This window comes from Hemitrygon akajei, chromosome 31 (assembly GCF_048418815.1).
Source record: "Hemitrygon akajei chromosome 31, sHemAka1.3, whole genome shotgun sequence".
Classification (NCBI taxonomy): domain Eukaryota; kingdom Metazoa; phylum Chordata; class Chondrichthyes; order Myliobatiformes; family Dasyatidae; genus Hemitrygon; species Hemitrygon akajei.
This window is the reverse complement of record NC_133154.1, coordinates 17,291,399-17,306,078: the sequence shown is the minus strand read 5'-3', so window position 1 is coordinate 17,306,078 and position 14,680 is coordinate 17,291,399. Positions and strand designations below refer to the sequence as shown.

Genomic DNA, 14,680 nt, shown 5'->3' with positions numbered 1-14,680 from the left:
AAAGCAGGTACTTTAGTTTCATTTTTACTTGATGTGTGATTAGTGCAAGTCCCTTCTTGCAGGTGTGTAATACTGAACGTTCTCCCCTCTTTAACTTCCCAACATCCAGGGTATAAAACACTGCAGCTGAGTCACTAATAATGGAAGAGATGGAGGCTGGTGTCCTCGCAGTGTGTATTCTCACTTTGCAAGCTTTTCAATTTACTTATTCTTAATCCCTTTTTTGTTCTAAAAGATAAAAAAACAAGGTTTGTTTGCAGTTGATTTCAAATTACTATTGTACTGGACTGAAAGAATTCCATAAGGTATCATGTCTTGGAAAATAACTATGTACAGAATATTGGGAAGTGGAATGGGGAATTAATAAAGGCCATGTAGTTCAGACAAAATCAACTATGCAGTTTATGGTTTATTAATGTAAATTATGGAAAAGATATTTTTTAATGTTTTTTTGTACTCTGAGCAGTTTATATCCATTAAACAATGCTTTGCTCTCACAGGAGTTCACCTGGCATGCGGTCTAAGTTTTGGACCACTGCAACACAGGATCTGTAGGGTAGGGTGATGCAACTACCAAAATTATATTTGTGAAATTTGCATATTGTTTGGCGTGTGAACTTAATGGAGCTTATGTTATTTCCCATGTGCTTTTTTTTCGTAACAGCATCCTAAATTTTGCCACTTGCACAAGTGGGTTTAGAATTAACAAGTTAACTGCTTCGAGTAGTTTAGACAAGTGAACGCATTGCACTTCTGTGATATAATTGAGGTTATAAAATACTGGGCGGTGATTTATAATGTATTTATAACTCGTCTTCTCAGTGGTGTTTTCATCTTTTTTTAATTTTTTTTTTAGTTTTATGTGATTTCAATGTGTTTTTCTCCTGTCCGTTATCGCTCTCATATGTAATGGCTCCAATGCAGCTAGATGAAAGAAGTGCGTGGGCAGGTGTATAAAGTGGGTTCGAATCAGGTCAGTATGGAGAATACTGTAAGTGACCTCCTCTGAATACCCTTACTTAAATTGGAATCCTAATTTTAATTTGGTTTTTTTGGCATGATCGCTGTCTAAAATGGAATTCAGTCAGTCATTCAAATTGCTTCAAGTGGTAGTGCATCTTCTTTGAATCTTTTAGGAGCCTCATTCGGATGAAACATTTCCCTTTGTTTCTCTTAAGGTAGGACAAGGAGTTCAGACTTCTTTTAAATGAATTTGTTGATATGGACCTCTTTGCCTGTTCTGGTAACTTTGAAATGAAAATGTAGTCCAATGTTATACACACTGCACTCTAAGCATGTACAGTCCAGATAGACTGGCAATTTTGTTGGTGGGCTTTGTTCCCTGAAATTGGTGTAATTGTTGCCAGCTTTTTAGTTATAAAGTTAATTTTCCTTCAGGTTTTATTTCCAAGACATGGTACTTGCCTGGAACCTTCTTCACTAAAGACTGATAGATGACCTCTTAAATGCAAGTTGCCCTAAACAAACATGAAATCATCTGTGTGATTTTTTTTTTTATCGACAGTAAAATGTACTTGTCTGTAAAAGTATGTTTCCAATGGCTGCCTTGTCCCGTAAGTCCCAGTAGAAATGAGTTCCCAGTAGAAGGCTACTGTATTTACCTTGTATCTTGTAAACCGTTGAAATTTGAACCAGATGTTGCTCTTAGCCTGTATGAAGGGGGAAATTCTTCAGCTAATTTTTAATGAGTCCTCACTACTGCTAATTTTGATGGTGTACACAGAGCAAAGTTCACTTTTTCGGATGGTAATATATTTGAGAATAATAGTCCCTGGAATATTGTGGGTTCTATAATAATTAATTTTCCTTGTATGCCATGGTACTGCCGATAACAGCAGCAATTTAAATGTATACACATAAGGTGGTTATCGGAAGGTACTTGAGATAACAATGATTAACCCCTAAAGCTTATTGTTTCAAAAGTAATCCCAATCTAATATTTTCAAACATAGAATTTTATTTTAAAACAATTCTAATACTTCATCAAATTTATTGCTTTTCTGTAACTTTATAAAAATTATGTTGCTTTCATTGAGTCCTGTAGCAATGAATAACTTGCTATCAAGCAGCCAATAGATAGAAAAAAAGCATCTATCTTTATTTCCATAGTTATCTGACATGTGCTATGTCAAATAAACAATTGAGTAGCAAGAGGTTGGATCTAAGTTGGTAATGGAGCTTGAACTCCATATTCATATTAATATTCAAATATTCAGATTAATATTTCAAGCCTTTGGTTTTAAGGACCTATTGTAAAAATAACGAGTTTCAATAGTTGTGGGCTTGTAATTTTACTGTAAATTTTCAGACTCAACTGTTGTAATTTTCTTTTTGGTGAAACCTTCAAACCATCAATGAGTTCCACTATGGGTTAATCTTATGTATCTGTTTTAAATTGTCCATTTAATTTGGGAAAGGTGCAAGGTATTGGAAACATACTTTGTCAGAGATTTAAAAATAACTTGTTTTGTCTTGTGATTTCTAGTTTCCTGTCTAACCTTATTTTGCACTATGACCCGTGTATTACAGGAGATGCCAGTCGGCAGAGAATCAGATTTACGGATGATCGGGTCTGCAAGAGCCATCTCCTGAGCTGCTGCCCACATGACATTCTTTCTGGAACGGTAAACTACTTTGTTAATTATATACACCTTTTTTTGGCTGTGAAAATGGTGAAATCTTGGAAATTGTTTTGTGCCTTTTGTAATTTTAGATATCTTTCATTCTTATTTTCATGACATTGGGAATGCTTTATAATGTAAAAGGATCACACTATAGTGAGATCGAGTTGGCTCAATAGAATCCTTCCATTTGATTCAATGTGAAATAACCAAATTCATTCATTCTGCTTTTTAACTCTACTTTATCTGAATTCACATTTGCTGTTGTCTTGTGTAAAGTAGTGGTGCAATACATAGTTTTGAAATCGCACGATTATGTTTTAGTTTATACAATACACTATTTAATGCTGTGCTAGTTGATTTGTTGATTTTGCATTCTAAGGTTACTCAATTTGTCTCTGTTCTTTGGGTTTCAACTCATTTTGAAATGTATTCAACAGGCCATCACGATTGCCATTTTTTTGTGTAAAACAACTTGAGACACGTTGCAAAGTTCAGTAATGCACTGTACATAGTATGAGCAACAACAAAGCAAATTTACTATGTCACCATTTTATACGGCATGAAAATTTATAATGGAAAAGGGATTGTTTGTGTCCACTTAGTGCCTTTCCTATCCCTAGGAAGAGAAAAAAGTACTTCATACCACAGTTGTAAAGGAAGAAGTACACATGCAGCAAGTTTTACACACTAGTTTTGTAGTGAAGAGTTAGATTGATAGTCAAGAGTACCTTTAGTCCACTATTCTTTAAAATGGGACATGGGATGACTTATGTTCTCCATAAAATTCAACGAGTGCTCCCTCAGTTCAGCTTTGGAGTGTCAGCCTAGAATTTTGTGCTCTCATTTCTGCAGTAGGATTAGAACCTTATTCAAAGCTAAGTATATTAGCCATTAAGCCATGGCTAAGTGTGTTCAAATTCAGAATGTGTTATCCCAATGCTACTGTGTCACTTTAATCAAAAACAAAAAGCCTGCAGATTGTAAAATTCCGGGGGGGGGGGGGGGGGGGGGATGGAAAATGCTCGGGCAGCATCAGAGGAGGCAAACAGAATTAATGTTTTTGGTTGATGAACTTTAACCATTAAAAAAAGAATATTAGAAATCAAACAGGTTTTAAGTTGCCGAGGAAGGGAAGGGGTGAGGAGACCAAAAGAAACCTCTGTGATAGGATGAGACCAAGAGAGACTGACCAGTTAAAAAGTCTAAGCAAGATTGGTGAAGGTTTGCAAATTCAACTGCAAGAAATGTATGACATCTATAAGAAGTTAATATTTCAGTTTGGATACCCCTGTTATTTGCAACTGATCTGTCTGAAGGACCTTTTAAGTAGGAGATGAATCAGAAAAAAATGTTGTTAAGGTGAAATAGAAAAAGCACTGCAGTTGCTAGAAATCTAATTAAGCACCGTACTGGAACTGGTTGTCTCTGATGCAAAATGCATAAGCAATTTCTGAATTGTTGAATTCATTTGAGGGCTATAACATGCCTGGTGAGGAGATGAGAGCTTACATTGGGTAGTATTGGAGCATTGTTTGAAGGAAGTCCAGATTGGTGTGGTTTTGAGAAATAAAGTAACAAGCAGCTGGAGGGTAAGAATCAGGAGATACAGTGCCTGTACTTTTGGCTCTATGAACCCAAATACTCCTTTCAGGTGAAGCAACAGTTCATTGTGCTTCCAATGTACTGTACCACTCGTGAAGTGGTTTCCTCTGCATCTCTGCTTTATTCAACTGAAACGATGACATTGTATCGGAAGCACATCAAGAAATTGACCAAGACACAACTAAGGCATTTACGCCAAATGTTACACATCAAGTGGCAAGAGAGGATACCAGGTGTGGAGGTGCTCAAACGTGCTGGGACGGTCAGCACAGAATCGCTCATCACAGCTTCTCAGCTGCATTGGACTGGTCATGTCACAAGAATGAGCGATGATTATTTACCCAAAGCAGTTTTCTGTGGCAAGCTACGTGAAGGAAAGAGGAAGCATGGTGGTCAGAAGCTGCGCTACAAAGATGTGCTCAAGAACCATATGAAGACCACTGACATGAATGTCAACACCTGGGAGAAAGATGCTTCGGACAGAAGAAGTTGGTGCTGCATTGTCAAGAAGTCAATCCCAGCTATCGAGGAGAAAAGGCAGAAGAAATATGAAGCAGGTCATGAACGCAGACATTCGGTGCTAGACCAGTCAAATCACAAATGCAGTCGATGTGGGAGACAGTGCCGATCCAGTGCTGGTCTTGTGGCCCATAAACGTGCCTGCAGAGACTAAACTCTCAGCACAGTTAACATTGAAATTGATGGACAACCGAAGAAGTAGGTTTAATTCTTAATCGCACTCCCACATTGACTTCTGTCATTGGCCTCTTATACTATTCCAGGAAAGCCCAATGTAAATTCGAGAAACTGCACCTCATCTTCTGACTAGGTATGCTACAACCTTCAGGACACCAAACGTTGAATTCAGCTGTTTCTGATGACTGATTTTTTTCCAGTTTGTATCAAAACTTGCTGGTCTAATGAAATGTTAACTGTAATGCTGACATTTTCCCCCTACAGATATTGCATGGTCTGTATCGGTCCAGCATTCTGTTTTCTTTCACAGATTTATAGCAACTGAATTTTTTTTTAATCTCAGAATTCTAGCAGTTTATTTTTTGTTATTCCACCTTCCAAGTTCAAGACCATTTCTTCCAGAGTAGCTGTCATTACCAAACTTACCATTACCATTACCTGTTATGTCATTCACTTTTTGTTTTGGTCTTCTTCCCATCCTCTGCATCTTTCCCTTTCTCTGCAATTTAAAATGTGTTCAAATTCCAATGAGGGGTCATCGACTTGAAACATTACACCTTGTCTCTCTCCACAGATGCTACCTAATCTGCTGAATATTTACAGCATTTTCTGTGTCTCATGGTAGGCTGTGGTGCTGTTAATTGTGAAGAGTTTCTGTGCATACCCATGTCAGTTTTTGATCACTAAATAAAGTATTTATTTTAATTTAGTGCTTTTATTAAGCTTGTTACCAGTAGAATGAACACAGCCATATAGCTGATAATTAATTCAAAACTATGGCAGAATAGTAAATGCAGTTCTGCTATTGGGTGAAAATTTTTCCTTTTCATTTAACAAAATTGAAATTCTGTTAACTAAAGAGTGAGACTGAGTTTAATTTTATTCACTTGGCAGCAGCAAACCGTGTGACAATCTTCAGATGGTTCACAAAAGCCCCCTTCCCCCTCCGTCCTCCTCCCCCTCTGCCCCTCCCCCCATTATTAATTTCTTAATACCTCGCTGTGCTTTGGAAGTTTCTCCGTGTGAATCATTAAATCATTGGCTGCATTAAACATAGCTGTTAAGAATTCTTGTTGATTAATGCATCCATCTGTCATTTTATTTACAGCATTTTCTTTGTGTCATGGTACTCTCTGGTGCTTTTCATTGTGAAGAATGGTTTGATATTTTGGTTTGCTTTTTCACACCTTGCATTTAATATTAATTGGTAATCCAACATTTTTCTCCTCCATTTCCTACAGCGAATGGACCTCGGAGAGTGCACAAAGGTTCATGACCTTGCATTAAGAGCAGACTATGAAATTGCCTCCAAGTTGAAGGACCACTTTTTTGAAATGGATGTAAGTCATCATGTGATTAACAATTACTAATTGGTGCAAACATTAGGAACATTGTTTACTTCTATTTTGTAATATGTTTCCTTATTCCACATGAAGATGAGAACTTTAAAGTGGTCTTAAAAATAAGCTTAAACTTAAAAATAACAGTTTTCAGCTCCAATTGGGGTTTTAATTGTGTGTACTTCGGTAGTTAAAAACAAAATTCATTAAGTATTTGAAAATGATATATTGCATGTAGCTATTTGGAATACATTAGTGAAATGCAATAAACTGCAAAAATAACAGGAATCTCTCAGTAACTGAAATTGCACAATTGTTCTTGAATTCAACAGAAACTGGTATTGATTAACAGCCTTGTTGCAGGCATGCAGTATATTTAAACAGATATACCTTTCAAAATCCTAAATACAATGCCAATAAAAAGTATTCAACCTGGAAGTTTTCATGTTTTATTGTTTTACAACTTTGAATCATACTGATCAACAGAAAAAAAACTTGTGTGTTGCCTAGAGGAACTCCTTCAGTAATGCCCAAGCCCAATTGTCTTTGGTCTCTTCATTTATTTTAAGATTAGAATATAGGTTTTCTGCTTAAAACTCAATTCTATCAATTCTTGAGCTACAAAGCAGTCCATGCCTGTCTGCATTAAGACCTAGATAATAATCAGGTATTGAGTCATAACTGATGAGTAACATTTGTGCCACATGTTGTGCTATGACAAATCTCCAGTTGGACTAACCACACAACTTTGGCCTTTAAGGATATTTCCATTGCAGAACCCCTACTACCAGCACTATCAACATTCTGTTGTGGCCCCTGACTAGAAGTTCAATTAGACCAACCACATAAGTACTGTGACTAAGGTGGGTGACTGAAGACTATGTGTCCTTAGTTAGTGACATCACCAATGACATCCCAAAGTCCTTTCACTGTTTAGAAAGCACAGTTCAGAAGTGTGACCTGGTTGAGAGCAGCTACAAAATATTCACGTCTCTTGGATTTTCCGTATCTGCTGATTTTCTTTTGTTTGTGAAACATTCATCACTGCTGGATTTACCTATTGGGAGCATACTTTTACCAAAGGAATGGAATATTAAAGGCAATGGCTCACCACCACCTTCTCAAGACCAGTAAGAGATGAATTTTAAATGCTGATCTTGGCAGCAATGTTTTCATCCCAGAAAATGAATGAAAGAAGATGAACCTGTTATCCCTACTCTCCGACTATTCATGGACCTTACCAGGTTGATGATTTGTCTTCAATTCATTAAGCTTTAATTTTAACTTCTGAAAGTTTATGTAAACTAGGTTTCCCAAGCTATAGTTGCATCCTTAACTTAAATTGTGTGTATTAAATGTAATTTAACATTACAAATAATGTTGCATTTCTGAAAATAGCTCGTTTTGATTATTGTCTACTATTCTGGTTGCTGCATTACAGGAAGGATGTGGAGATTTGGAGAGTATGCAGAAGAGATTTGCAGGGATGTTGCCTGGATTATAGAGTATGTAGGGAGGTTGGACAAACTTAGGTTGCTTTCTCTGGAGCATTGGAAGCTGAGGGGCAACTGATGGAAGTTTTAGAATTCTGAAAGGTATGAATAGGGAGGTTGATCAGGTTTTTCCCCCAGGGTGGAGGTAACAAATACTTACAGATGTGTCTTTGTGGTGGCAGTGGGAGGATTTGGGAGAGTTTTGCTGACCAGAAGTGATAGGTGCCTGGGAATGCACTGCCAAGAGATATGGTAGAGGTAGATGCAACGGCCTTTGGATTATTATGTGAACAGATAGGGAATGGATGAATAGAGACCATGTGCAGGCAGATGGAAATGTCTGTAAATTAGCATCAAGTCAGTACATAGGGCCTGTATCTGCACTGTATTTTTCCATGTTTGGAGATTCTTCGAATGTTGGTGTGTCTATTTTTCTCTTCTGACAATGATGTTCTTGCTTGTCTACGACTGAGAAATCTAGACAGAGTTCTGGAGTTCATTTCAGCTGTGATCTCTGGCCTTCAAAAGAATTATCTTGCATTCTTTGAAACTGAGGGGAAACAACATCCTTTTAGCCAACCTAATTTCAGTGAGTTACAGTTAATTGGACCATCAGTTAATTGGGGCAGCTACTTATTTGGAAAAATTCTTAAAGAGCAAAAGATAATTATAAAAATAGCCAAGAATGCCTTTATTTATTTGGGACAATATGCTGCTTAATTGGGACAGGAGACAGTTGTTAAACAGTTTCTAACTAGCATCAGTTGTGTGCATTTGTGTGGCCACTGCACTATGCTTAGAGCAAACTGTTTTTAAGCAGCATCAGCTGTGTGTGTGTGTGTGTTTGTATTCAAAAAGCAGTGATTTTTGGCACTGATAGTTGGCGAGTAATAAGCAGTAAGACAATTCCGGACTGTTTTAGTCATTGCTGTTTCAAGCATTCAGGCTTGGAGAAGCTGGAAACGTCTGGGAGTGAGAATGAAACAATTTCACTACTTCAATTTAAGAACTACGAAGAATTTGAAGGTATCTTAAATGTTACAATGAAAATGAAGATTTGGAGGATGCAATCAATGAAAGCATTGTATGAAGATAGTCCATTATCTGCACTAGGTGTCTGCGTTTATTTTGTCCATTTAGTCAATAAAAAGAATATGGCATTGGGCTCTGGATGAATTACTGGAACAGTTCTGTAGATTTGGTAGTGTTCTAATTTGTTTTTATTCCATTTAAATACATAGTATTTTTACTCAGTTAAACAGTAGTTTGTCTTTATTTTAATACCTGTTTTAACTATTTCCCTTAAACATCGGCTAATTGGACAGATGCTAAAATGTACTGGTCTGGATGTGTCCCATTTAACTTGAATCCACTGTATTTACTGTACTCACATACAGTCACTATATGTACAAGAACACTAGCATGCATTAATTTCACACTGTTTAAATATTCTGCATTTGTATTCCACCTATCAAAATGGATAATATTTTTCTACATTGCATTGCATTTCCAATCTTTATCCCTCTCCTGCTTAATCTGCCTAAGTACCTTTTGCAGACATTTTGTGTCTATCTTACAACTTAATTTCCTGAAACTCTTTGTTTTTCTATCACCAATGATATTAAAAATGTTTTGTGCAGTATTCCTGCAAGGTTCTGGGAAGCTGTTGGTCCTAAGCTGTCCAACCTCCTCTTACAACTCAGTCCCTTGAGTCCTCCTAACCTTCTTGTAAATAATATCTGTACTCTTTCCAGTTGGATAACTTATTTCCTACAGCAGTGTGACCACAATGTACACAATACTCCTAAGTACAGTCTTGCCAGAGTTCTGTACAGCCTCACAATGACCTCTCAACTTTTACATTCAGTGCCATGGCTTATGAAGGCTTACATGCCAAAAGCAGCCTTCACCTCTCTTTCTACCCATGACTCCACTTTCAGTAAACTAAGTACTTGTGCTCCAAGATCCCTCTGTTGTACAGCACTCCCCAGATCCCTGTTATTCACTGTGAATGTCCTACCAGGATTTGAGTTTCCAAAACACAGCTGTATTTTGCCATTTCTTACTCAGTTGACTTTTTGATCTTCATTGTCATCTGCCTGGTTATGTCTCATCACAAACAAGAGGAAATCTGCAGATGCTGGAAGTTCAAGCAACATACACAAAATGCTGAAGGAACTCAGCAGGCCAGGCAGCATCTATAGAAAAAAGTACAGTCGACGTTTTGGGCTGAAACCCTGTGTCTTGTACATTGTTACCCAGCAATGGTGCCAATCCCTGAGTTACACTACTAGTCATGGGCCTCCAGACTGAAAAACAATCTTCCACCATCACCCTCTGCTTCAACTACAGAGAAATCCCGATTTTACGTGCCCTGATTTAACGCGAATTCAGATATAACGCAATGAGTCATTGGACTCCATGTTCATGTTAATCCATACTCCCCTTTCTCCAGCCTTGTATCCTTTTGCTAATCAACTTCCCAGCTCTTGGCTTCATCCCTCCCCCTCCCACTTTCAAATCTCTTACTTTCTCTTTTTTCCGTTAGTCCTGACGAAGGGTCTTGACCAGATGCTGCCTGGCCTGCTGCGTTCCACCAGCATTTAGTGTGAGCCATTGGACCTTTTTTTGCTCAAAATGGAACAAACTGCTAGAAAAAGAGAATCTTTCTGTAAAAGATAAGCTTCACGTACTTGACGCGATCAAGACTAAAAGTCAAACTCAAGTTGCACTTCATGGCTGGAAATCTCACGAAGAAAAATTACGCGTGTCGCTTTACAAAGTTGAAGAAGAAGCAGGACTAAAAGCCAAACGCCTGAAGACAGCCAAAGATGTCAGCCTCGATGACTCCCCATACGAGTGGTTCGTTCAGGCTCGCTCAGAAGGCCTTCCAATTTCTGGTCCTATTCTCAAAGCTCAAGCTGACAAGCAGATCAACAGAGAAACCTAACAGTTCAAAGCTAGCAATGGATGGCTAGACCAATTTAAACACCGTCACGGGATTTCTCAGTGTTAGTGCAAAAAACAGGTCAAATAGGGAAAAATAGGGGTGTTTTAGGATGTTAGGTCAACATTGGGTCAGTTTGAATGCTGATTTTTTTGAACCCTGATTTAGCGTTTTTTTTTAAACGCTTTTTTTCATGATGACATTTTATGGACCCAAACAATCACGATATAACAGAAGTTTCACTGTATCAAGTCAGTTGTGTTTCCTGTTAAGCAGCTCCTGGATTACATGTGATCTAACTTTCCTAGAGTAGTCCACCAGTGGAACCTTATATAAGGCCTTACTGAAGTCTATATTAACATAAAGATGTTGCATGGATAAGCCATCTGGCCCATTGAACCTGCTTCACCATTCAGTAAGATCATGACTGATCAGGCCTTGGATTTAGCTCCACCTGCCTGTCTTTACCCCATAACCCTTAATTTCCCTACTATGTAATTATCTGTTAAATTGTGTCTTAAATATACTTAAGAAAGTAGCCTCTCCTGCTTCCTTGGGCAGTGAATTTCACTGTTTCACATCTTTCTGAAGAAAGCATTTTTTTTCTCATCTATGTCCTAAGATACCTATATCTTACCTGTCCTATTATTAAGACATCCTCTCATTCATCTGAATTAGGTGACTCAGTCTCCCCTCATATCTCAGTTTCCTCCTCATCTTCAGAATCAACCTAGTGAACCTTCTCTGAATTGTCTCCAAAGCCAGTATATCTTAAGTATGTAGACAAGAACTTCACACAGTACTCCAGGTGTGGCCTCACCCGTACCTGTATATTTGCAGCATAACCTCGCTGCTTTTAAACTCAATCACTCTAGCTCCCATCTACTGCCCTGTCCTGAACTTTCATGGTCACATCAAAAAACTCAAATCAAGTTTGTATGATGTGATCTCCCATGCACAAAGCCAGATATCTTTCCAGATGTATCCTATATCTTATCCTTATCCAGTAATCTAAGTACCACAGCTGTTGGGCTTACTGGTCTACTGTTCCCAGTGTTTGCTGCCTTTCTTAAATAAAGGCACAGCACCTGCATTCCTCCAATCTGCTGATACTTCATCCATGGTTAGCAATATGCAATTATCTCAGCAAGGGCTCCCACAATTTCTGCTCTGTATTCCCACAATGTTCTTGGATACACCTGGTCGGGCCATGGAGATTTGTCCACCTTCATACCTTTTAAGACAGCCAGTACCATCTATACTGTAATGTAGACTATCCCCAAGACAATCCAATTTACTTTTTCTGGTTCCAAAGTCTTCATGTCTTTTTCCATGGTAAAAACAGAGAAGTGTTCATTAAGAACCTTTCTCATCTCGTGTGGCTCTATTTTATCTCTCTTTTTCCATCTATATACGTATAAGATCTCTTTAGATCTTCCTTAATCTTCTCTGCCAAAGTTTTCTCATAATCTATTGATCTCCTGATTCCCTGCATCCTATATATTCTTTCAGGGATGTGCTTGATCTCAGCTTCCTTTACCTGGCACATGCCTCCTTTTTCCTGGCCAAGGGCTTAATATTCCTTATCATCCAGGGTACCCTACTCTTATCTTTGCCCCTCTTAGCAGAAACATGTGGACCTTGAACTCTCACTGTTGCACGTTTAAGAGCCTAAGGTTCCTTTGCCCTCAGAAAACCTGATCAACCTATGCAAGCTTCTGTCTCATATTGTCAAAACTTGCCTTGCTCCAATTTAAAAGTTGGACATGTGAACCAGTTATGTCTCTTTCCATAACTATTTTAAAACTAATAGAACTATGGTTACTAGTGCCAAAGTGAGGCCCCCCACTGTTCCCTCAGACACCTGTCCTGCCCTATTACCTAAGTGTAGGCCAAGCTTTGTCTTGTCCCCTGTAGGACTTTGTATATACTGCCCAAGGAGGTATACCTGAGCATAATTCACAAATCCCACCAAATCTAAGACATTAATATGGCAGTTGCAGTCTATGCTGGGAAGTTGAAATCCGATGCTATTAAAATAACTCTATAGTGTTAATACATATTTGTTCTAATTTCCGTTGACTATATGGGTGCCTTTATTATAATGCCAACAATCCTTCTTTATTAAATACCTTCTTAATTTCTCAGGTCCACCCATCAAGCCTCATTTCAGTGTTCCTTCAGTAATTTCATTGATGACGACTGCTGTGATTTTCCCCCTAATCAAAAATGTGATGACTCCTGTCTTTCCATTGTCTCTACTCTACTTAAAGCACCTGTATCCTGTACCATTAAGGTATCAGTCCTGTCCCTCACTTAGCCATATTTCTATAATGCCTATAATACCCCAGTCCCAGCTATCCAAGCCCTAAGCACTTCCACCTTAACTGGTCTTACCTCTTGCATTGAAATTAAAGCAGTTTAACTTAACAGGCTTTTCTCACTGCCTGCTGTTCCCCTGCCTGTCATGCCTATTCAACTTGCAGTCATTGACTTCTGCATCACTGCACCATGATTTCCAGCCTCTCATTTGCCTCTCTGCTGCTTGGATACACACATCCACCCTCCCCTCCCAAACCCCCACCAAACTAGTTTAGACCCTCAGTGGTAGCACTGAAAATAAAACAATGATTTCTTGTAAACTCAAGTAATAGTGCCACATCATAATGATGCAATCAACTAATGGGGAAAAGAAAAGCTTGATCTGTATACGGTTTGAAAGTGCTAGATTTCAGAAGCAAGCCTGTGATCATAGGCTTAATTCTATTTTGGAATTTAATAGGTGCCCTACGTTGGAGATTGCCATGAAACAGCACAGTGGTGCAGCTGGTAGAGCCACTACCACCCACCCTGACTTTGTGTGTGAAATTTGAATGTATTTCCTCTGACCATGTGAATTTCCCCCAAGTTCTCCAGTTTCCATATAACCATATAACAATTACAGCACTGAAACAGGCCATCTCAGCCCTTCTAGTCCGTGCTGAACGCTTACCTAGTCCCACCTACCTGCACTCAGCCCATAACCCTCCATTCCTTTCCTGTCCGTATACCTATCACATTTTATGTTTCCTCCCACATTTTAAATTCGTACAAGCTAGTAGATTAATTAGGCATTGTTTAAAAACAGGATTAATGTAAACGGGTGGTTGATAGTTCATGTGGACTTGGTAGGCTGAGGTATCTTTCACAGTGCTGCGTCAGCACTCACTATTGTATTAGACGGTGCTTGTATCCAAATTGGTCATTGACTTCAAATCTTCCTAGATCTAACTTTATTTATTATTGTTCTTTTTAAGGCAATGGATCACTTGCAGTCATTTATCACAGACTGTGATAGAAGAACAGAAATTGCAAAGAAAAGGTTGGCAGAAACCCAAGAAGAGATCAGTGCAGAGGTGGCAGCAAAGGTATAATCCATCTTAGTCATTATTAAATTCAATAATAACCTACAAAATAACATGCTAACTTATGGAGTAGAATGGCAGTTTTCATGTTTGGAAAGCAAATTGCTAGTTTCAGTTGAAAATTGAAAAATTCATGTAAATGTATTCTTGTATTTGTCAGTTTAACACTTTCTCATTTGTTTTAAATTAACTTCTGAAGTTCATAAGACTATTAATTTAGTGTGTGTTTAAAGATATAACAAATTGGGAATATTTTGATTTTATGGTTCTGTTATTATTTATATAATAGCATTTGTTTATCTGCCACAGTCCCCTCTTGGATTGTTAATTTGTCACACTTGAACTCTGAAATTTTTTTTTGAACTAATCAAAATCTTTTGTCAGTTTTACACTCTAGATATCACAAAGCTGGTAATTTTTGAAATTTACAGCAATTTGTTCTTGGTCTTGTGATTTTTTTTGAAATGATAACTTTTTTATAATTAATTCCCTCTTAGATTTGACTATCAAAGAAATAAGTACTTGAATCATAGTCAGAACTGAGCAGTTACAG

The 14,680-nt window shown here is 38.0% G+C and overlaps 1 protein-coding gene across 6 annotated transcripts in view; it reads left to right on the top strand.

The window, feature by feature from the left end:
- LOC140719010 (putative RNA-binding protein Luc7-like 2) overlaps positions 1–14,680 on the top strand; it is a 59,602-nt gene that overhangs the window by 18,425 nt on the left and 26,497 nt on the right. For 5 of the 6 annotated variants that reach the window (XM_073033323.1, XM_073033322.1, XM_073033324.1 and 2 more), the window contains 3 exons: positions 2,551–2,645; positions 6,185–6,283; positions 14,020–14,130. In XM_073033323.1, coding sequence (XP_072889424.1) covers positions 2,551–2,645; positions 6,185–6,283; positions 14,020–14,130 — 305 coding nt within the window. Of the gene's footprint in view, positions 1–1,184; positions 1,469–2,550; positions 2,646–6,184; positions 6,284–14,019; positions 14,131–14,680 lie in introns of those variants that run through there. The other variant, XM_073033325.1, reaches the window with a different exon arrangement.